The 17,565-nt window shown below is 32.4% G+C and overlaps 1 protein-coding gene across 1 annotated transcript; it reads left to right on the forward strand.

Annotated features, from left to right (window-relative positions):
- The first annotated feature begins 85 nt into the window (after window positions 1-85).
- On the forward strand, window positions 86-10,261 carry LOC129225798 (uncharacterized). Its single transcript, XM_054860308.1, has 5 exons — window positions 86-186; window positions 4,482-4,510; window positions 4,632-4,703; window positions 6,963-7,122; window positions 9,441-10,261. Exons 1-5 carry the CDS (start codon window positions 106-108, stop codon window positions 9,570-9,572), a joined length of 474 nt encoding a protein of 157 aa, XP_054716283.1. The 5' UTR covers window positions 86-105; the 3' UTR covers window positions 9,573-10,261.
- The last annotated feature ends 7,304 nt before the right edge of the window (window positions 10,262-17,565 follow it).

Genomic DNA, 17,565 nt, shown 5'->3' on the forward strand with positions numbered 1-17,565 from the left:
TTCTGCAGCAGGGGCTCGTTCGAACAGACTAAAAAACAGGTTTTACCGACAGAATTTATATTATGTAATTTCATTATTTATTCGACGTTTGGCATCAAAACTAACATGTCAATAATAATGGGAACTGTCGGCGACGTGTCGGGATTTGTATTATTTACCATTAATATTTTGCTATATGTATCAGAAGTAAGTTAATTTTATGGAACAATTTTCACTCAGTTATAGTCTGGAAACATTTTTTGCTGTTTCGGTCTTATATCTTTAAAAACAGCATTTTTCTTTAGAGTTGTCAGTGCAAGGTGAAATAAAAAATTTTGACCAACTGATTGTTAATATCTGTATTACATGTTGCATAAGTTTTGGTTTTATACAGAAATGCTTCAGATTTCTATCAGGCACTCTGCAATTGTTTTCCCTCGTGTTATGATTATCAGTCATAGCACCTCACACCTGTTTGTTATTCATAACAAATCCATGTTTTGAAAAGATTTCCTTTCCTATATTTAAACACTGGTCAAATTCTTGTATTCGAGTTTTCATATTTATTCATGATTTTATTTGTAATCGAATAGTTGTCTAAAATTTCATTTTTGATGAATGTCAAATTTACATTTAAATCTTTTTCTTCCTTTGGATTAATATTTCAGTGTGCACTATGTTTTCGTAGAAAAATATTAAGTTTAATGTTGGTACTGGGTTAAAATTTTCACTAACCTTTAATAACTACCATAACTTTCGGAAGACCTTGGTTTGGAAATGTCAGTGTTTGAGTTAGCACATTTCAGAAATGTATCCTTCATGGAATTTCATTTTCTTTAAAATACAAATTGCAAATAGATTTACAAAAAAATTGATCTCCAGCATCAGGCTCTTATCTCAGCTATTTTGATTTGTGGGTATAAAGCAATCCACCGTCAATCACATGCAAGCAAACATAGTTTCTGAAAAACTAATGAATAAATAAAAGGCTCTTGAAAAAACAATTTTTCTACATTTGTCTGAGTGTAATACCCTGAATGATGTACTTGGCATTTGCCAACATCTGAAAGAACAAATTGAAGCTCTGTTATTGCCTACAAACAGGGTTCGTGATTTTTTTATTTTTTTGAAAAAATCAAAAAAGTCTGATTTTTTTAAATTTAAATTGGATTTTTGTGATTTAAATCAGATTTTTTTAATTGTCATTAAATTTATTTATTACTTTACATTTATAAACATAATATATTTTATACAGTAGATGAAAATATTCAGCTTATTTTTCAAACTAAGATAAGTTCTCTAACTATTCGATACATTTTTGAGATTTATGAATACATTTAATACTTTGATAAGAAGTGATTTTGCTTAAAAATATGGTTTCCATCATCATACATGTTTTAGTGTAAAAGAATGTTGAGCAATTACTTTTCTTAATTATATCAGTGATGGTGTATGAGAAAAATTGAAAATTTTTATTTGGTTCTATACTGAATTGAACTGTAATTTTGGAGCAAAAGCAATATTGCAAGAACGAAAATCTGTTTAACACACATCAAGATCTATGTAGTTTTGCCTGCTGAAGTTAAGATTGTATAATGCAGTGTAGTTAAATTTAGAGCAACACATTCTAAAAATGCAAAATTAATTTATAAAAACAAAATGAACTGATTTTAATTAAGGATTTTGATTTAAAAAATCACTTAATTTAAATTGATTTAAATCAATGATTTTTTTTAAAATCAATTGATTTAAATCAAGCTGATTTAAATCAACGAGCCCTGCCTACAACCAATAAAATCTACGTTGAAAATGCTATATCATGGCAATTTTTTTGTTTGTTATCAGGGCTAATTCTGATATATACAAAATAAAAATAAATTTTTTCGAGCATCTGCAGCATGTGTTTTGTTTTGTACGAAAAATATGTGTTTTGTGTTGGAGAATGTTTATTTCTTGTTATTTTACATGGCAGTGTTGCCCAACCTTTTTTTACTGAAGGGACGCACCTCACATTAAGATGAATCTCTAGGTCCCAAATAAATATAAAATTTAATATTTGGGGAAGGGTTGACAAGGTTTTGGACAGTACGGTAAAAACTCTGTTTTTGTTTTTAATAAAAACCACCTGTTCTGTCCTAAATCAGTTTTGTACGGTCCAAAACCCAACCCTGATTCGGGGTTTTTTTTCCAGATAACATGGAAAAGGAAGGAAAACTACAAAATAAGAAAATTGTTATCGTTATCATTACTACATGCTTCATTTATCAATACCAAGTTTCCATCTATCTTAAGAAACTAATTTCTTTCATAGTCATACAGAAGTTATATTTGGTTCTAAATTTGCAACTATCATTCTTACTACCAAATGGAGATGGTCAGTTGCTTTGGAAACTTCCTGAACGTGGTTTGTAATTTATAACATTGAACATAACAGGCCAAATGGATCAGCTTTGGCCCGCGGACTATGCTGCAATGCTAAGAACAAAAGTTGTATCTGCAACCAAGTTCAAAATGAGATATTGATGTTTAAAGTTTTGTGTCTCCATGTATTTGAGTCAGATGCAACTTTTACGAAAGTTGTTTAAAAATATTTCCCATTGACATATGACCATAAAAATTTGTATTTCTAGGTTAAATAGGAGACAAAGAACCACCAGGTTGCTCATGGTGCCATCATACAAAATGGCTTTACAAAATTAAACAAGAAGTTCTGTCTAGAACTAGACGAGCCTACTTTCCCGTATACCCATACTACTTTCTAGTACCTGATCAATATTCTCAAAAATAGCTAAAATCGCAAATTTTTTCAAACATATTTTTTTAAAAATATTTTAAGCTGATTTCTAGGAATAAAATATTCCTTACTTTTCTTTAAAAAAATGAACAAATAAAATAGTAGCACCTTTTAAACAAAGCAGCTAATACACTTCTTTCCATTAAAAATAAAATCTTTAACAGCTTTCAAAACGAAAAAATAATAATAAGTTCATTAAAATAAATACATCATATTAAAAAAAAATCGTTTCTTTTTCCCCTGTTTCCAAAAATAATTTTTTAAACGAATAAATAAAAACAATAAAATGTCAACTTAAGGAAATAATTTTCATTGTCAAAAAAAAAAAAAAATCGTCTGCACATATTTTTAACATAAATGACTTCGAGTTTATTCACCGAAAACTGAATACCTAAATTAAAACTTTAGCGTGAAAATAAAAACAAGTCATATCAACAATAATTATTTCACAGTTAAAACCACAGCAGCGGAGTCGGAGTCAATCTCATTTTGGGATAAAAGAGTCGGAGTCGAATATCCAAGAATCGGGGTCAGTCATTTGTCCTCCTTGTATAAATGTTTGCCAAAGCTACAAAGTCAGAATCAAAGTTGGGGAGTCGGAGTCCGATTAATTGTCGGGCACAGGAGTCGGAGTCAGGAGTAGGTCGTCAAGAGCTATTTCCAACAAAGTTTGTTTGAAGTAAATCCGCCTTTAAGTTTGGAATCCATATTGACTTTCAGTTTCCCCTTAGGCACTAATGTTAAGAGATTTGAACTGTTCAAAATTGAACGAAAACTTGTTCAAATCAAAAAGATATTTTCAATACATGTTTTTCATCAAAAGCTTTTCCCTACAAAGTTTGTTTGGAGCCACTTCGCTTCTAAGTTCAAGATTTATTTTTGATTTGAATTTCCCCGCAGGCACTAATGTTAAGTTTTTTTGAACTGTTCAAAATTGAACGAAAAATTGTTCAAATCGAAAAATGAATTATGGGAATGAGATGTCCTCGCCGAGATCTTTCTAACAAAAAAAAATTAGTTCGAATCGGACTATTCATTCAAAAGTTATTAGGGGGGACAGACAGACAGACCGACAGACATTTTCCCCATCTCAATACCCTACCTTCCAATTTTTAATTTTTCAATATTTATCTAACTATTTTATTTATTTTTGACTTTTTTTTGTTTTTCAGGATATTTTTGAGATGTATTAAGCCTTCTTTCATGCTTTTTTCTTCTTTCTCTGATTTTTACTGGGAAAGTAGGCTAAAAAGACCAAACTAATTGAACCTCTATACTGATTGGCTCAAAAAAAAGGAAAGAATAGATAATTCTTAGTACTATTCCATGCTCAAATGAGCTAATTTATTAAATCTAAATTTCTTTTCGAATTTTTTTGTTCAATCCTCAAATAGTGTCTGTGTGTTCATTTATTTTCAAGTAGTGAAGTAGCGACAACATTTCAAAACAAGTTTGTAGTCGCTATATTTAAAAAAAAGTAGCTGTAGTGAACTACATTTGTAATAAAGTAGTTGTAGTTCACTAGGAAAAAATGTAGTTTTCCATCCGCTTGTCCCTTTGGACATGGAGTTATTGTGAGTTGGCTGTATATGAGATTATTGAACTCTATTGCAATTTTGTTATTTGTCCTGTATTTCTTCTTTTTACTTGTTTGCTGTAATTTTAATGATCTGCCATTAAAAAAATAACAAATATTGTTTATTTATAGGTTTCTGCTTACTATTGCAATCATGATTTGTAAGTATTTACATTGATTTACATATTAATAGCCTCTAACAACAATTTGTTTTGCTTTATTTTTTCATCAAGGTTTTTCATGTGAAATATTTTGACTAAAAAATCTGTTAATATATCTTAGATGCCGGGAAGATCAATATTGTTGCGGTGATAATATGTGCTGCGACTACGTATATTCTCCATGGTATTTCTGGTAAGTTTTATTGCAACAAATAAGAATCATACTGTACCTATTTCCTAATATGTGAACTTCCAAAAGCCACATCTGAGAATTTTCCAGGGGTAGGGTATGTTGACCATATTATCTTAAGAGATCAAAAAAGTAAATTTCTCCACTTTTAGTTTCAATATTAACACTAGGACGGCCGATATTCTGTTATACCTAGAACGGCCGGAAACGGTCAAAATGACTGTCCTTTAAAATAAACTCTAAATCTTGTATAGAAATACAATCAATTTGCAATAACTCAAATTTAAAGGGACCAATGAAAAACTTGGATTTACCGCTTGTTTCAGTTTTTGACATTTCAATATTAAAAACCCTCAAATCTTTTAATTAATATGTACATATACCAGATAAAATTACAGAACTTAAAAGTTTTTAAGCACAATATGCACAGTTTAATCAAAAATATCATGAGAAAAAAAATCAAAAGCATGGTTTTGATTTCGATAATGCTGGAACTCCTCGAATAGAGCTGATTCTATTTCAGGAAAGGTGCACATCTTCATTCGGTTCAAACTCGGATTCATGGCTTCTACCGCTTCAAAAGTTTCTTTTTTTCTTTTAATATCATTGACAGAGTACTTGCTTAGCCATCTTTAATAGTAAAGAAAACTCTCTCTCTCAGGAACTTATGTTTTTAGTAGTCTTTACTTAGGTCAGCCTTTGAACAGCTACAATCAGTTGACAATTTGACAGCTTAAAAGCAAATTCGTAGTCCAGCAACATGTCAAAGTGTAAACGTAGAGTACAACAAAAAAAGACAAGCTCATTTCCAGACGTGTAACTGCTTTATCGCACATTGGCTCAACAGGTGCTCTTCTTGCTCTAGAGATCTATTGTGCAGGAATTGCAAGTGAAGGTGAATTGATTTTTCTCTCGTAGTCACTTGTTTCTTTCTTTCTTTTTTCTTTCGTTCTTTCGAAAAAAATTTCGAGTCATCTTTGAAAAAATTTCGAGTTAAAGGAAGTTTACTTCCTGATATTGAGAATAATTAGCATGGAATTAAAGACAAAGGAGTCGGGACTTGATAAAAACTTCGAGTTATAGTAATATTTGAGTTATCAAACTTCAAGTAATCGCGAATTGACTGCATATCTAATGAAGAAAAGAAATGTATGTTAATTTTTATATAACTTATAACTCATACAGTTAAACTTGAAACAATTAGATAAAACAAATAAAAAATATGTTTCAAACATCTTTTATGTGTGGTTTGCTCAAATCCAATGGAGGTAATTTTACTTAAGCCATTAGAAAACAAGAAAAGAAAAGTTCTAAAACTTGCACAAGCAAATATTTCTATAAAATACGAATGGCAGAAGGTCAAAGACGTAATATCATCAGTACTTTTTCTGCCTTTTGTATGGAATTTTCCTACAAAAGAACAAACAAAAAAAAAATCACGTTCATTTTGACCGCTGTCGTCCGTTCTAGGTACATTCGAAATATGCATAGCAACAAAATAAAAATTGATGTTTTTTTTTTGTGAAAGATGTTTATCAATATTTAGACAAAGCCATAGCACATCAAAGGAATTAGTCAAAACCAAAAAAAATTGTGCTCATTTTTAATTCTTTTATGGTCAAAATGACCAGTCGGGCCATTCTAGTGTTCAGAAAAATTACCTCGTTAAATCTATTGAAAAAAAAGTTCTTGGCTCCATACTTTTCGTTTGCATTTTTGCAAAGAAATCTTTAGCAAAATATTGATCAAAATTTGATTTTTGTTTTTTTAACCAAAAAAAAAACTTTTTTGATTATAAATGTTTTTAAAAAATTATTTGACTTCAATCCAAGTTCTATAATGAGCTGCAAGTTGCCACCCCAAACCAGGACTAAGGGGCAGATTCAACTGAAACATTTTTCGAACGTTTTCCCTTTTTCCATCGAATGCTTCGATCACCGGCTTCAACTGAAACACTTCGAAAGTTTTTTAACCACGTGACACATTCGAGTGGTTGGATTCGAACGATTGTGAAGATTCGACTGTTTAGTTGTTTATCTTGCGTATTAGAATGGTTTATCAGTATTTATTTTTAGTCAACATATAAAAAGAGTAGAATTTTTTTCCAAATCTTTGTCAGTGATCATTGAATTAGTAAGTGGTCATCACTTGAAAATGTTACTGTATTTTCATTACAGATTTTGTTTACTATGCATAATATAATATTAATTTTACTTTTTTTGAAATCCAATAATTTTATTATTATTTTTTTTTTTTTTGCAGGGCTGGAGTTGTCTTCATGATTCTTGTACTTTCTGCTTGTGGGGGTTTGTTTCGATATTGTTACGAGAGCAATTCATATGTAGTTCATACCAGATACTCTTTCAAAGACAGTTATTATCCAACTAAAAGTGCCAGTGAAGAAGATAAGGGATTGAGCAGTGTAAGTCACTAAGTTCTCATAAAAGAATAATGTGCATAAATAAGTACTTTATTTGCGTCAAAAATAGCCAGTTCAGCTTATTTTTCAAACGTGACATTGTGTTTTTTTCCTCCATCTAGTTATGTGTTTTTGCATATCTTTTGTTTATTAAGTTTTAAACTGTTAATCAATAGGTATTGTAATTTATATCAGCTAAACAGAAAGTCATGTTTGTTGATACTTTAAAACGTCTGTGATTTCAAATTATGTTCAGCTTTTTACTTCCTTTTACAAAAAAGGAAGTATTGTATTCCCGAAAATATTTTCACTCAAAGTTCGACCTTAATTTCCATTTTGCTCACCCCCAAATTAACGTTGAGTTTTTTTCAACCCGACCACACGTGGATAAGTACATAAGAACGTATAGACACCAGAAATATCAATTTTTGACATTCCCCGAGTTAATTACAACGACTTTTCTTGTGACGTCCCCAGTGGCGTAGCTAGGGTGGGGCGGAGGGGGCGGTCCGACTCTGAGCGACCCTTTGCTGGGGGTGGCAATTTCATGCTCTTGATGTGAAAAAAGTTCAACGTTTCCCAATAAGGAAATCATGTTTTTGATCAATTCTTGGAGGCAAAAAAAGAAATTTTCGTTATAATATGAAGCTAACACTTGATTTTAAGAAAGTTACTTGGAAACCACCTTATTAATAAAAAAAAACTTTTTTGAGGAAAGATTACAACAAGAGTAAGAACCTCTACAAGTTCAAATTGTGACTTAAAACTTCACAATATATATATTTTTTTTTTACATAAATAGAACCAAATAGGAGGTTCCCGAGTAGCATCAACTCATCGGCCGTTCATCGAAATCCGATCAAACTTTGATTGGCCAATGATCGGATTCCGATGAGTTTTCATCGGAAATTGCTCCAATATGTCTCATCGGCAATAGTAGAATCCGATCATCGGAATCCGATGAATTTTGCTCCCTATACCGATGAGATTTGGAGCAATATACGAGCAGTGCTGTTCGGAGGCGATGAATTTAGTATGAAAATACGATGAGAAGTAGTAACAACTGCGATATAGGGACAAGCAGGAGGTAAAAAAAAATAACAGTGGGAAGGGGGGTCCGCCATCTTGGATGATCACGTGACCCTTCCGCCATCTTGAAAACTTTCAGGAGCGATATTTTTGGATGACGTCATTTGAGACAATTATTTAATATATTTTAATATTTTTTAATAACTTGTTTATTTAATTTCTAATTTAACAACTTTTGATGGACGTGACTCATGAGTTCAATCAAAGTCGCTTTAGCCAGGAATCGAACCCTAGACCTCTGGAATACGAGATTCATATGCTAACCATTAAACAAGTAATGCTCTTCCCAAGGAGGAAAATAATGTATTAAATGGAAAATCATCAGTGGCGCCATCTATCGGGTGGCAAGGCCATGACAGATTTCTGAACGGAAAGTGAGAATTTTATTCAGTGAGTATACTTGTGGCGCCAGCTAGCGAAGAGCCGGAGTCGATCATTTTGCCCGCAAACTGAGTCGGAGTCGGTAATTTTGGGAGTCAAATTGAACGGAGTGGACTTGTTTTGGAGATAGAAAGAAATCATTCAAGAGTCGGAGTCTCATTTTGTTCGCAATTCCAGTGAGGTAATCGGGGTTGGAATCGTGGAGTTAAAATTGAATTGATTTTGCAGCAAATCGGAGTAAACCCTTCCAAAATCCAGGAGTTGGATTCGGAGTCAATGTCTCAATCATTTTTCCTCCGATTCTCAACCCTGAATGTTGATCTGTATAGCCTTACGTTTGATCAATAACCGGATATTTGAATAATAAAACTTATCCTATTTTAACAGTTGAAAGATTTCCAAAAATTTTAGATTGGGAAAATTTTTATCGGAAAATTTAAACGACCTACTTTTTTTAAGATGAAATGTAACTCGGCAAATTTTCATCGGAAAATTTGATCGTTATGATCTCTTTTTCCCATGAAATGCAGCTTGGCAAATTTTCATCGGAAAATTTGATCGTAAGGATATAGTTTTCCGATGAAAAACAGCTCATCGAAAACCCTTCTCGGATTGTGATCGCAACGATATCAGCGTGCATTACACGATGAATTTAGGAGGAGTCGATGATCGGCCGAGCAAAATCTGATGAGTTGATGCTACCTGGGTTAGGACTGGTAAAAATCAGAAAATTTAAAAACCTGACCTTTTTTGAACCACCCTACTATGCTTGCTTTCTGTGAAAAAGCTTTTTAATGTCATGGTATGAACTATTTAACCTATTAAAGATTTTTACTCTTTTTCCATTTTAGGTGATTATTGACAGTGAAGCTCCACCTGCATACTCTGTGGCAGCATATTCAGATACACCCGAAGACTACCAGAGATTTTCCTCCTATGAACAAACAAAACATTTGGCTAACTCACGAACTACTTGCCACTGATTCCAGGCGACTTTGATGTTTATGCTTTTATTTGTTTATGGAAGCTCCTGGGGACCACATTCATAGAGCTCTTGGTTCCTCTTAAAGATATTCATCTCTGCTGTACAGTCTCCTCGCAGTGTGAATTTCTTCGACTGTTTGTAAACTTTCTTGAACTGTGTAAGGGGACAGAGTTTTAAATATTTATTTTCAAAAACTGAGTAGACATCATATCTGCATTGCATTTGACAGATAGTTTTATATGTAATTGTTATAAAACTTGGTTGTTATCATATATCTGGAATATAGTATTTATATCTTCGGTTGTACAGTCATATCAGTGGTTTCATCCAACGGAAGCTGTGAATGTTGTTACACATTGATTTTGAAGGTAACAGTATAAAAGTTTATATAATGCAAGCTCATTTAAGTTTTAACCAAGCAGAATTTATGTATGAACATTTTATGTTTGAAATGTATTCCAGAAATGGGAAGTTCTTGTGCATTTCCTGAACTTGTGCCAATTTATTCTGTAGTCTTTTTATTTTATTTTTAAGTTAAAATTTAGAGTAGATTCATTTTGTGTCTGTACATATGTTTTGAATTGACTAAAAAAATTTTTTTATATTCAGCCTAGTTTGAAAAGTTCTTTTTTGTAGCCCTCATAATACTTCATATTATTCTAATAAAAAAACGCTATACTGTGCCAATGATGTTTTTTTTTTTTTTTTTTTGCTTTTAATACTTCTTAGAAATTTAAATGAATATGTTGTTTGAATAAGGGGGGAGGGGACTTTTTTAGGCATTGATAGATCACATATTACATGTAACCTTGTATGTATTAGACATAGATATTTCTATGCCTAGTATCCAAAATTGGAAGCTTTTGTCATGCATTATCCAGAATGTATTAATATTATTCAGAGTCCAAAAAAAGCAAGTAAATTAAATATAATTAGTTTGAAATAATAAATATTCATAATAATTGGAAGCATTTTAAAATATTACTATGATAGTGAAATTGTAACAAAGTTAAGGCCGCATAAATTCTTGACATCAAAGATTGACCCAACATAAAATAAACTTTTAGGTCTTCCAGTATTCCTATCAACAATTTAAATTGGATATTTCATGCTGTTCCATATATTAACTTGTTTTAATCAGGTCTCATATAACATCCATGCCTGTATCCAGATGGTTTTGTCTGCATCTTCTTTATTCTTTTGTTTGGGTTCTATGAACAAAAAAATGCTGAAGTTATATGGATTAGTTTTATAAAGCAAGAGGCATATCTTAGTGTCATATGATAGAATACTTACAGTAGTGATTTTTCTGAACCTAGTCCATATTCCTGCTAAATTTCTAAACAATAACTCGAAGTGTTTTTTATTTCTGTAGTCAAATCCAGAAGACACATATAACTATGCTGGTGGAACTGATAGATAAGAGAGCGGAACTAATGTTATCTTGCAATTCCATACTTCTTTTTATAACTTTCAAGGAAAATGTATTGAAAAGTATTGTTGATTATTTTTCGGCTCTCGCTTATGCACTGGCTAAATATGCCTGAAGAAAAAGATATGAGATAATTACATTTTATGGCAGTGAGAAGCAAAGGGATGCAAGTGGCAAAATTAAAAATTTGGAGATAACCATTGCAAATGGTAGGTGAACACCTCCTCTGTCTTGGAGCAAGAGATAGTACTAGTAGGTGCTGCTGTACAGCCTGATTTAGGAAAAATAATCAATGAAAGCCTACCTAGGACTGCAACTTTATACGTGTTTTACTCAGAACTTGAAAATATCCACTTGCATCCCTTTGCTTCTCCCTGACTCATTTATAAAAAGTTCCAACTTGAAACTCAAGAATGTAATAGGAGCATTTTAGACCAGTGTAAATACTGAAAAATATAAATAGAATTTCAAACTGAAGATGTAACACTAGTTCAACCAATCAATAAGATAATGAAAACTGCAAACTATTATATGCCAAGTGTAGACTTTGTCATCTTTGACAATATTAGGAACATAACTTTTAAATGCAACAATAGTGTGATTAGTGTCAGGGGCGGCAAATAGGGGGGTCAAGAGGGGGCGGTCGCACCCCCAAATTTTTTGAGCAGAATAATAGAAAATGGGTGAATTCAAAGTATGTTAGTCGGAAACCAATGTTTATTAAAGGAAATCTCGCTGGTTCTCAGCAACTATTTGATGAAACTCGACACATTCTCACACTAGAAAAAGTGTTTTTCGTTATTTGGATGATGACTTTGAAATTCATGAAGTATTTTCGGCTTTTTCAGAACGTAGAAAACTAGAGAACCATGGTTAATTTTAACTAAAGAAGACATTGCTTCATATAGGCTAAATATTTCACACTTGTGTGCCCAGTGTAACGACGGTATGTCCAATATGAGAGGCTCGTGAAAAGTGGTGTGGCAGCATGGTTTTCACAAGAAAATTCCTTGATATTTTACATTTACTTTTACGCTCATTTTTTTTAAGTGTATAATTATTTAATGAGTGTTTTTTGCTTTCTTCTGCTAGAAACACGTTTCAGCTGCTCAATACATTATAAGGTTTTCAGAGAAACTTCTTAAAAATGCATATGATTATTGAATAAAAAAGACATATCAACCAAATACCATTTATGGGGCTCTATATTTATGCAATCGCGGAGTGACACACGATAATCTTCAAGAGTTAAAACGATAAAAACATTTCTCTATAACTTCAAAGCAGTGATTTGGCGACTGGAAGAATTATTGCAAAACGATTCTTTCAATGGTGGAAAAGCTCATGCCCTTTAGCATGTATGACTTTGTTTGAAGTTTTATTCAGTTTGTTTGCATCGGGAAAAAGTTTTTGAAAAATGCTTTACTCTATCAAAATCAATATCTACAATCCGCTACTCGACAATTCAAACCACAGTTCAATCTGCAATTGATGTGTGCACCATTCTACCACAGTTCAATCTACAATTGAAACTGAAAATAGATTTTTTATAGATGTATATTGCAATCAATCGTGAAATTTTTCAAAAAAATCCTTCCTCTAAGCCAATTTTAAAGAGGCGTAAAAAAAAAAAAATCCACATGATGATGTGAAGTCAAACATTGATTTTTGAATATTTTGTATGAAGTAATAGATTCAGTTTCGAATGAAATTAACACGATAATGAGATTTGATGATAATTATTTGTTTGTATGGTCGACTGGGATTATGGTTATTTGGATTGGATTATGAAAACGAAAAATAAAATGTTTCAACAGTGAGTAAAATTTTTAGTGTGAGGCAAGAAAAATTACAAGCAATATACCGAAAGAATGGTTTTCACATCCAGAGACTGCAGTTTCGTCCTTGTTATGGACTCATAAGTCTGGAATAGTGAATAACAGAACTAGATGATATCCCATTGATCTGAGAGCGCCGACATGACTAGATTATTCAGTGATGAAAAGTTTAAGCACCTCACAGTTTTTGAAGTAGCCAAAGTGATTTTGAAGAGCAAGGTATAAAAAGTTTTAATTCATAACTTTGTGTTACTTCAATTATTTTTTAACTATTACAATCAGCTCAGCTGATACAGAAAGATTTTTTTTTTATATCTCAGGAGGTTAGAGATATTTTCGAAACACAAGGGGGGGGGATACTTTTTCCATTTAGCTGAATTAGCAAAACAGCACGACATTGGGCACTGATAGATAGATTAGTAACACGATTCCCCTGCTCTTCCAAATTCCAAAAATCATGCATTATAACTTTTCCAAAAGGTATAAAATTTTTAGTAGTGGGATGTTTTGTATTATAACTTTTTAGTCAATGAATCAAAATTTTAATTGTTTCTAAACACTAATTTTATTTATACTAAACCGATTTTATGACAACTTCTTGTTAGCTAATGTGTGTTTGGTTTCGCTTTGGGGTTATACATATTTAAGAAATTCGACCCCCCAAATGAAATGGTGAAATGCCGCCTCTGATTAGTGTGAAGCCTGAAGTGGCTTTGGGAGATTTGCAAAAGAAATTGAGATTTTTGTTCCTAGATTTAATATTTTCAGCTTGCTGTAGTGCGATATAAAATTGCCTTTGAAAAGAAGAAAAACTTTAGTTACAGATTTAGTGCACTGGGCTTGTGCACATGCATCAATCTGGTGTTAGGCAAAAAGACTTTCAACAAAGGGTACTAACAATGAATGCTTCCTGTCAACAATAATTGCTTGTCCCGCCAATAAAATGAAAGCTTTCTGCGAACACAAATCCTAGCTGAAAAATTTTCTGCAAGTAATTATTTTGCCCAACTCACCCTTGAATAAAGGATTAAATCTATATTCAAATATAAAAGAGGTCAAAAAAATTGCTTTAAATCATTTATTTATTTTTTTGCAATAACATAGTTTGCTTTTTTCACAAACTGAAACTAACCAAAACCATTTTTTCCCCCCACACATGTGCTTTAAAAAGCTTTTGGAAAAAGGCTTCAACAGAAATAAACTTTTTTTTTTAAGTCCCTTAATATATTTTTTTAAAATTAATGTTAGCAGTTTGAAAAAATATTTCTGCACAACCAAACATTTTCTGCAAACACAATTTGCGCGTTCGTCTATATTATGCAAGACTGATTATCAGAAGGGAATTTCAAAACTTGTGAAAAATAAAGTATTTTGTCTTCCTCTTGAGATAATCAGAGGTGCCCATCGGAAGGGCGGTGGTAAAGCTCTAAACTAGGAACAGGGCCGCGCCAAGCCTGATCGGCGCCGTCGTGCATTCGTCTTTTGAGCGCCTTTATGCAGTGACGTTCGAGCAAAATAAAGTTTTACTCCTGGGGTCAGGTTTTGTAGACAAATGCAATATGAAAAAATTCGTTTGGCATTTAATTTATTAAAATAAAAACTATCTGTAAATTTTCAATTTTGAAACATGTGTTTACTTCATCTCTCTAAGTTATTTCGCGTATGGGCGGGTGTAAGGGACGGGCGATTAAAACTGACTTTTGGAATTTGTTTTTTTCTCTCGGAAACCTTCCATTGAGCTGCCGTTAAAAAAGAGATGGCTAGTTTCAGTTAATCAAAGCATTTTACCCCAACAATGAAAAAAAAAAACAAAAAACACCGCTCTAAATATCTTTTTTGTTAATAAAAAAAATCTTGGAATGTGATCGAAATAATTATTGTTGCAGCTTAAATTTCTAATATTTGATATACTGTCCAGAAGCAAGATGTCTATTTCTGGACTTTATATTGATCGATATTTAGTATGTTTCTGAAGGGAATTTCAAAATATAGAAAATTCTGAAAATCCTACTTTACCGAGATAGCAGGGTTTTTTTCAGGCTGGACCCGATTTGACGAACCCGGCCTGTGATATGCTAATGCGTTTTTAGGAAAAGAAAATATTTTAAACATCAAAGTTAACACCGACACCGCTCTAAATATCTTTTTTTGTTAATAAATATTGAAACTGTTATGCCGGTCAAAATATGACAGCAGAGTACTGAATAGATTTCAAAATTGAAGTGTAGAGGACATTTCCCCTTAAAATCTGAAACTGATATCATTTCCGGTAAAATCAAAATTTTAAAATATGGAACTGTTACGAAAGGCATTGAATTTAAGATCCAAAACAAATACATAGTCTCTCCAAAGTTTTTTTTATTTTTTTAATTTAAAGCACAAATAGTTAAAAAGAAAAAAAAAGGGGGGGGGGAGAGGAGAATCAAGTAATTATGGTCAACACTTTTCGGAACTAAAAAAATAACCTAAATTATTATACACAATATATAAATATTACACCCATTTAAGTAATATGCAAATGTGCTTACCGTATTTTTTTAAATGTATGATAACATGAAACAGTAAAATTACAAAGAATTAAAAATCACAAAAAAAGACTATGTTTGCACAAATTATAATATTGATATTCACCTCAAGAACCAAAATGGGGATAAGCAAATTTCTTGCTCCTCGTATTCTCGACCTTGTGTAATAAAGACATACCGAAATAGCATTCATGGCTCCCCACATTAAGAAGGAAAATGCTAATGTATGCATTAATTAAAGTCACTTGTTTTCAGTGTAAAAGATAGCGCTTTTGAATAGCATGTTTAGACACAAGTCGATCATTTTTCCTTTTAGATTCTCAGCGAGACGGATTAATTGTTTCAATGAGCAGCAGGGTTGCCAGACGTCCCGGATTTCAAGGGACAGTCCCGTATTTTGAAAAATTGTCCCGCGTCCCGGGGAACTTCCATACGGGACGGCTAAAGTCCCGTATTCTAACAATTCTTCCCGCTGATAACAATATTTTACAAAACGAGACATTATTTTAAGGGGAAAAAAAGTAAAACAAAAAATGTGAAATGAAGAATAATAAGAAAATCAGAGAGCAAAAAGTTCCAAGTTGATTGAGTCAGACTTGGATTTACTGTCAGTTTCAACACTTTCAACCTACAATACCAAAGCTAATTTTCAAACAAAGCGGTCAGCTAGAGAGCAAAACAAAAATTTACAGAAGTCAGGGTGTTTAGCTCATATAGTTAACACTGCATTTCACCATGCTGTTGATGCTTTAGAAATTGATGTCAAAACTATTGTTTTAAAAATTTATCCACATTTTTCTAGATCTGCAGTTAAGCGGAATAAGCTGAAGGAGATTTTTGAGTTTGCTAACCTAACATTTAAAGAGCAACTAAAGTTTATCCTGACACGATGGCTAAGTTTAATTCCTGCTGTAGATCGACTGATTAAATTTTGGCCTGCTCTCATGAGTTATTTCATAAACCACCCCTAAGCCTCTGCTGCAGAAAGTTATTGCTTTTAAGTAAAAAAAGTACAGCTGAAACATGATGTGAAACCAATGAGGTTGCATTAGTTTTCCATTTTCTCTGTAGGGTAACGGCACCAGTAACAGATATGCTTAAGACATCTCTCTCGGGTTAACAAAATTTTTTGAGCCTTTTATTTATTTAGACCTTTTAAACTGTTTTTCTCTCATGAAACAACATCTCATCTAACGTATGGCTGCTTCCGGAAATTAGTTGGGAATTAACTAATTCCTCTGAATTAGTTCATTCTATTTTTATTTGCTCAGTTTCAAAAAAAGGTCCGAACCCCAGTAGCAGACTCGAAAAAATCTGATGATACCCAGTAACAGATGGGTTGAGGAAAAGATGAGTAATGGTCAACATTCCTTTTTCCTCTTCAAAATGTGCAAAAGTTCTTTATTTTTAGAACTGAAGCCTTATTAAATTTTAAATGAACATGAAACACCAGCTGACCTCGTGGTAGCTGTTCATAACCTTCCACCACTGCCTTGTAAATACCAATTGGCTCATAAAATTCACTATGATAAACACTAGATTGTTGCACCGTATTCATGGGCCGCAGCAATATCAGTTTTGCCTAAAATTCTTATTATTTAAATCCAAACTTATAATTGTCTGTTACTGGACCCTTGTCTGTTACTGCTGCCGTTACTCTAATGCGTCCCCCGTTTTTGAAGTTGTCCGTAAAAAACTTCAAAATGAATCTACAACTGCAGCTGGTAATTTTATGATATTATGACACATTTGGTAAAACAGCTAGAGAGCAGATTTGAAGGTAAGTTATATGAATCGTTCGTCAGTAAAACCTTAAAACATCTAGACGATAGAAAAATACAATGTCTGACTGAGGGACACCAGACATTTTTTGAAACAGCTGTAAATTTGCCTGAGAAAGTGGTTTGATTTCACAGATAAAAATCCCCTTTTTTGTTTTAAGACCAATTGAACCGTTTAACTTGTAGCAAACGCAAGTAAAAAAATAATTAGCACCCGTTCCTATCAACGTCGATCTGTTTACTGAACTTCGTTCTCTTGCTTACTTTATTGTTTGAGTTCGAGTTCCTCCAAAAATGTGCTCACCCATAAATATGAGTTACTGAGAGAAATCTTCCGAAAGTTATTAAAATATAGTTGTTTATCACCCTTTAAAAATGCATAACCAGTAATTGCACTCAACCTCAAAAATACCCC

Source organism: Uloborus diversus, chromosome 7 (assembly GCF_026930045.1).
Source record: "Uloborus diversus isolate 005 chromosome 7, Udiv.v.3.1, whole genome shotgun sequence".
Lineage (NCBI taxonomy): Eukaryota > Metazoa > Arthropoda > Arachnida > Araneae > Uloboridae > Uloborus > Uloborus diversus.

Coding starts and splice junctions, on each gene's coding strand:
- LOC129225798 (XM_054860308.1), top strand. CDS start 106: ATGTCAATAATAATGGGAACTGTCGGCGACGTGTCGGGATTTGTATTA. Junction 4,511..4,631: donor TACTATTGCAATCATGATTT/GTAAGTATTTAC, acceptor AATATATCTTAG/ATGCCGGGAAGATCAATATT. Junction 7,123..9,440: donor AAGATAAGGGATTGAGCAGT/GTAAGTCACTAA, acceptor TTTCCATTTTAG/GTGATTATTGACAGTGAAGC.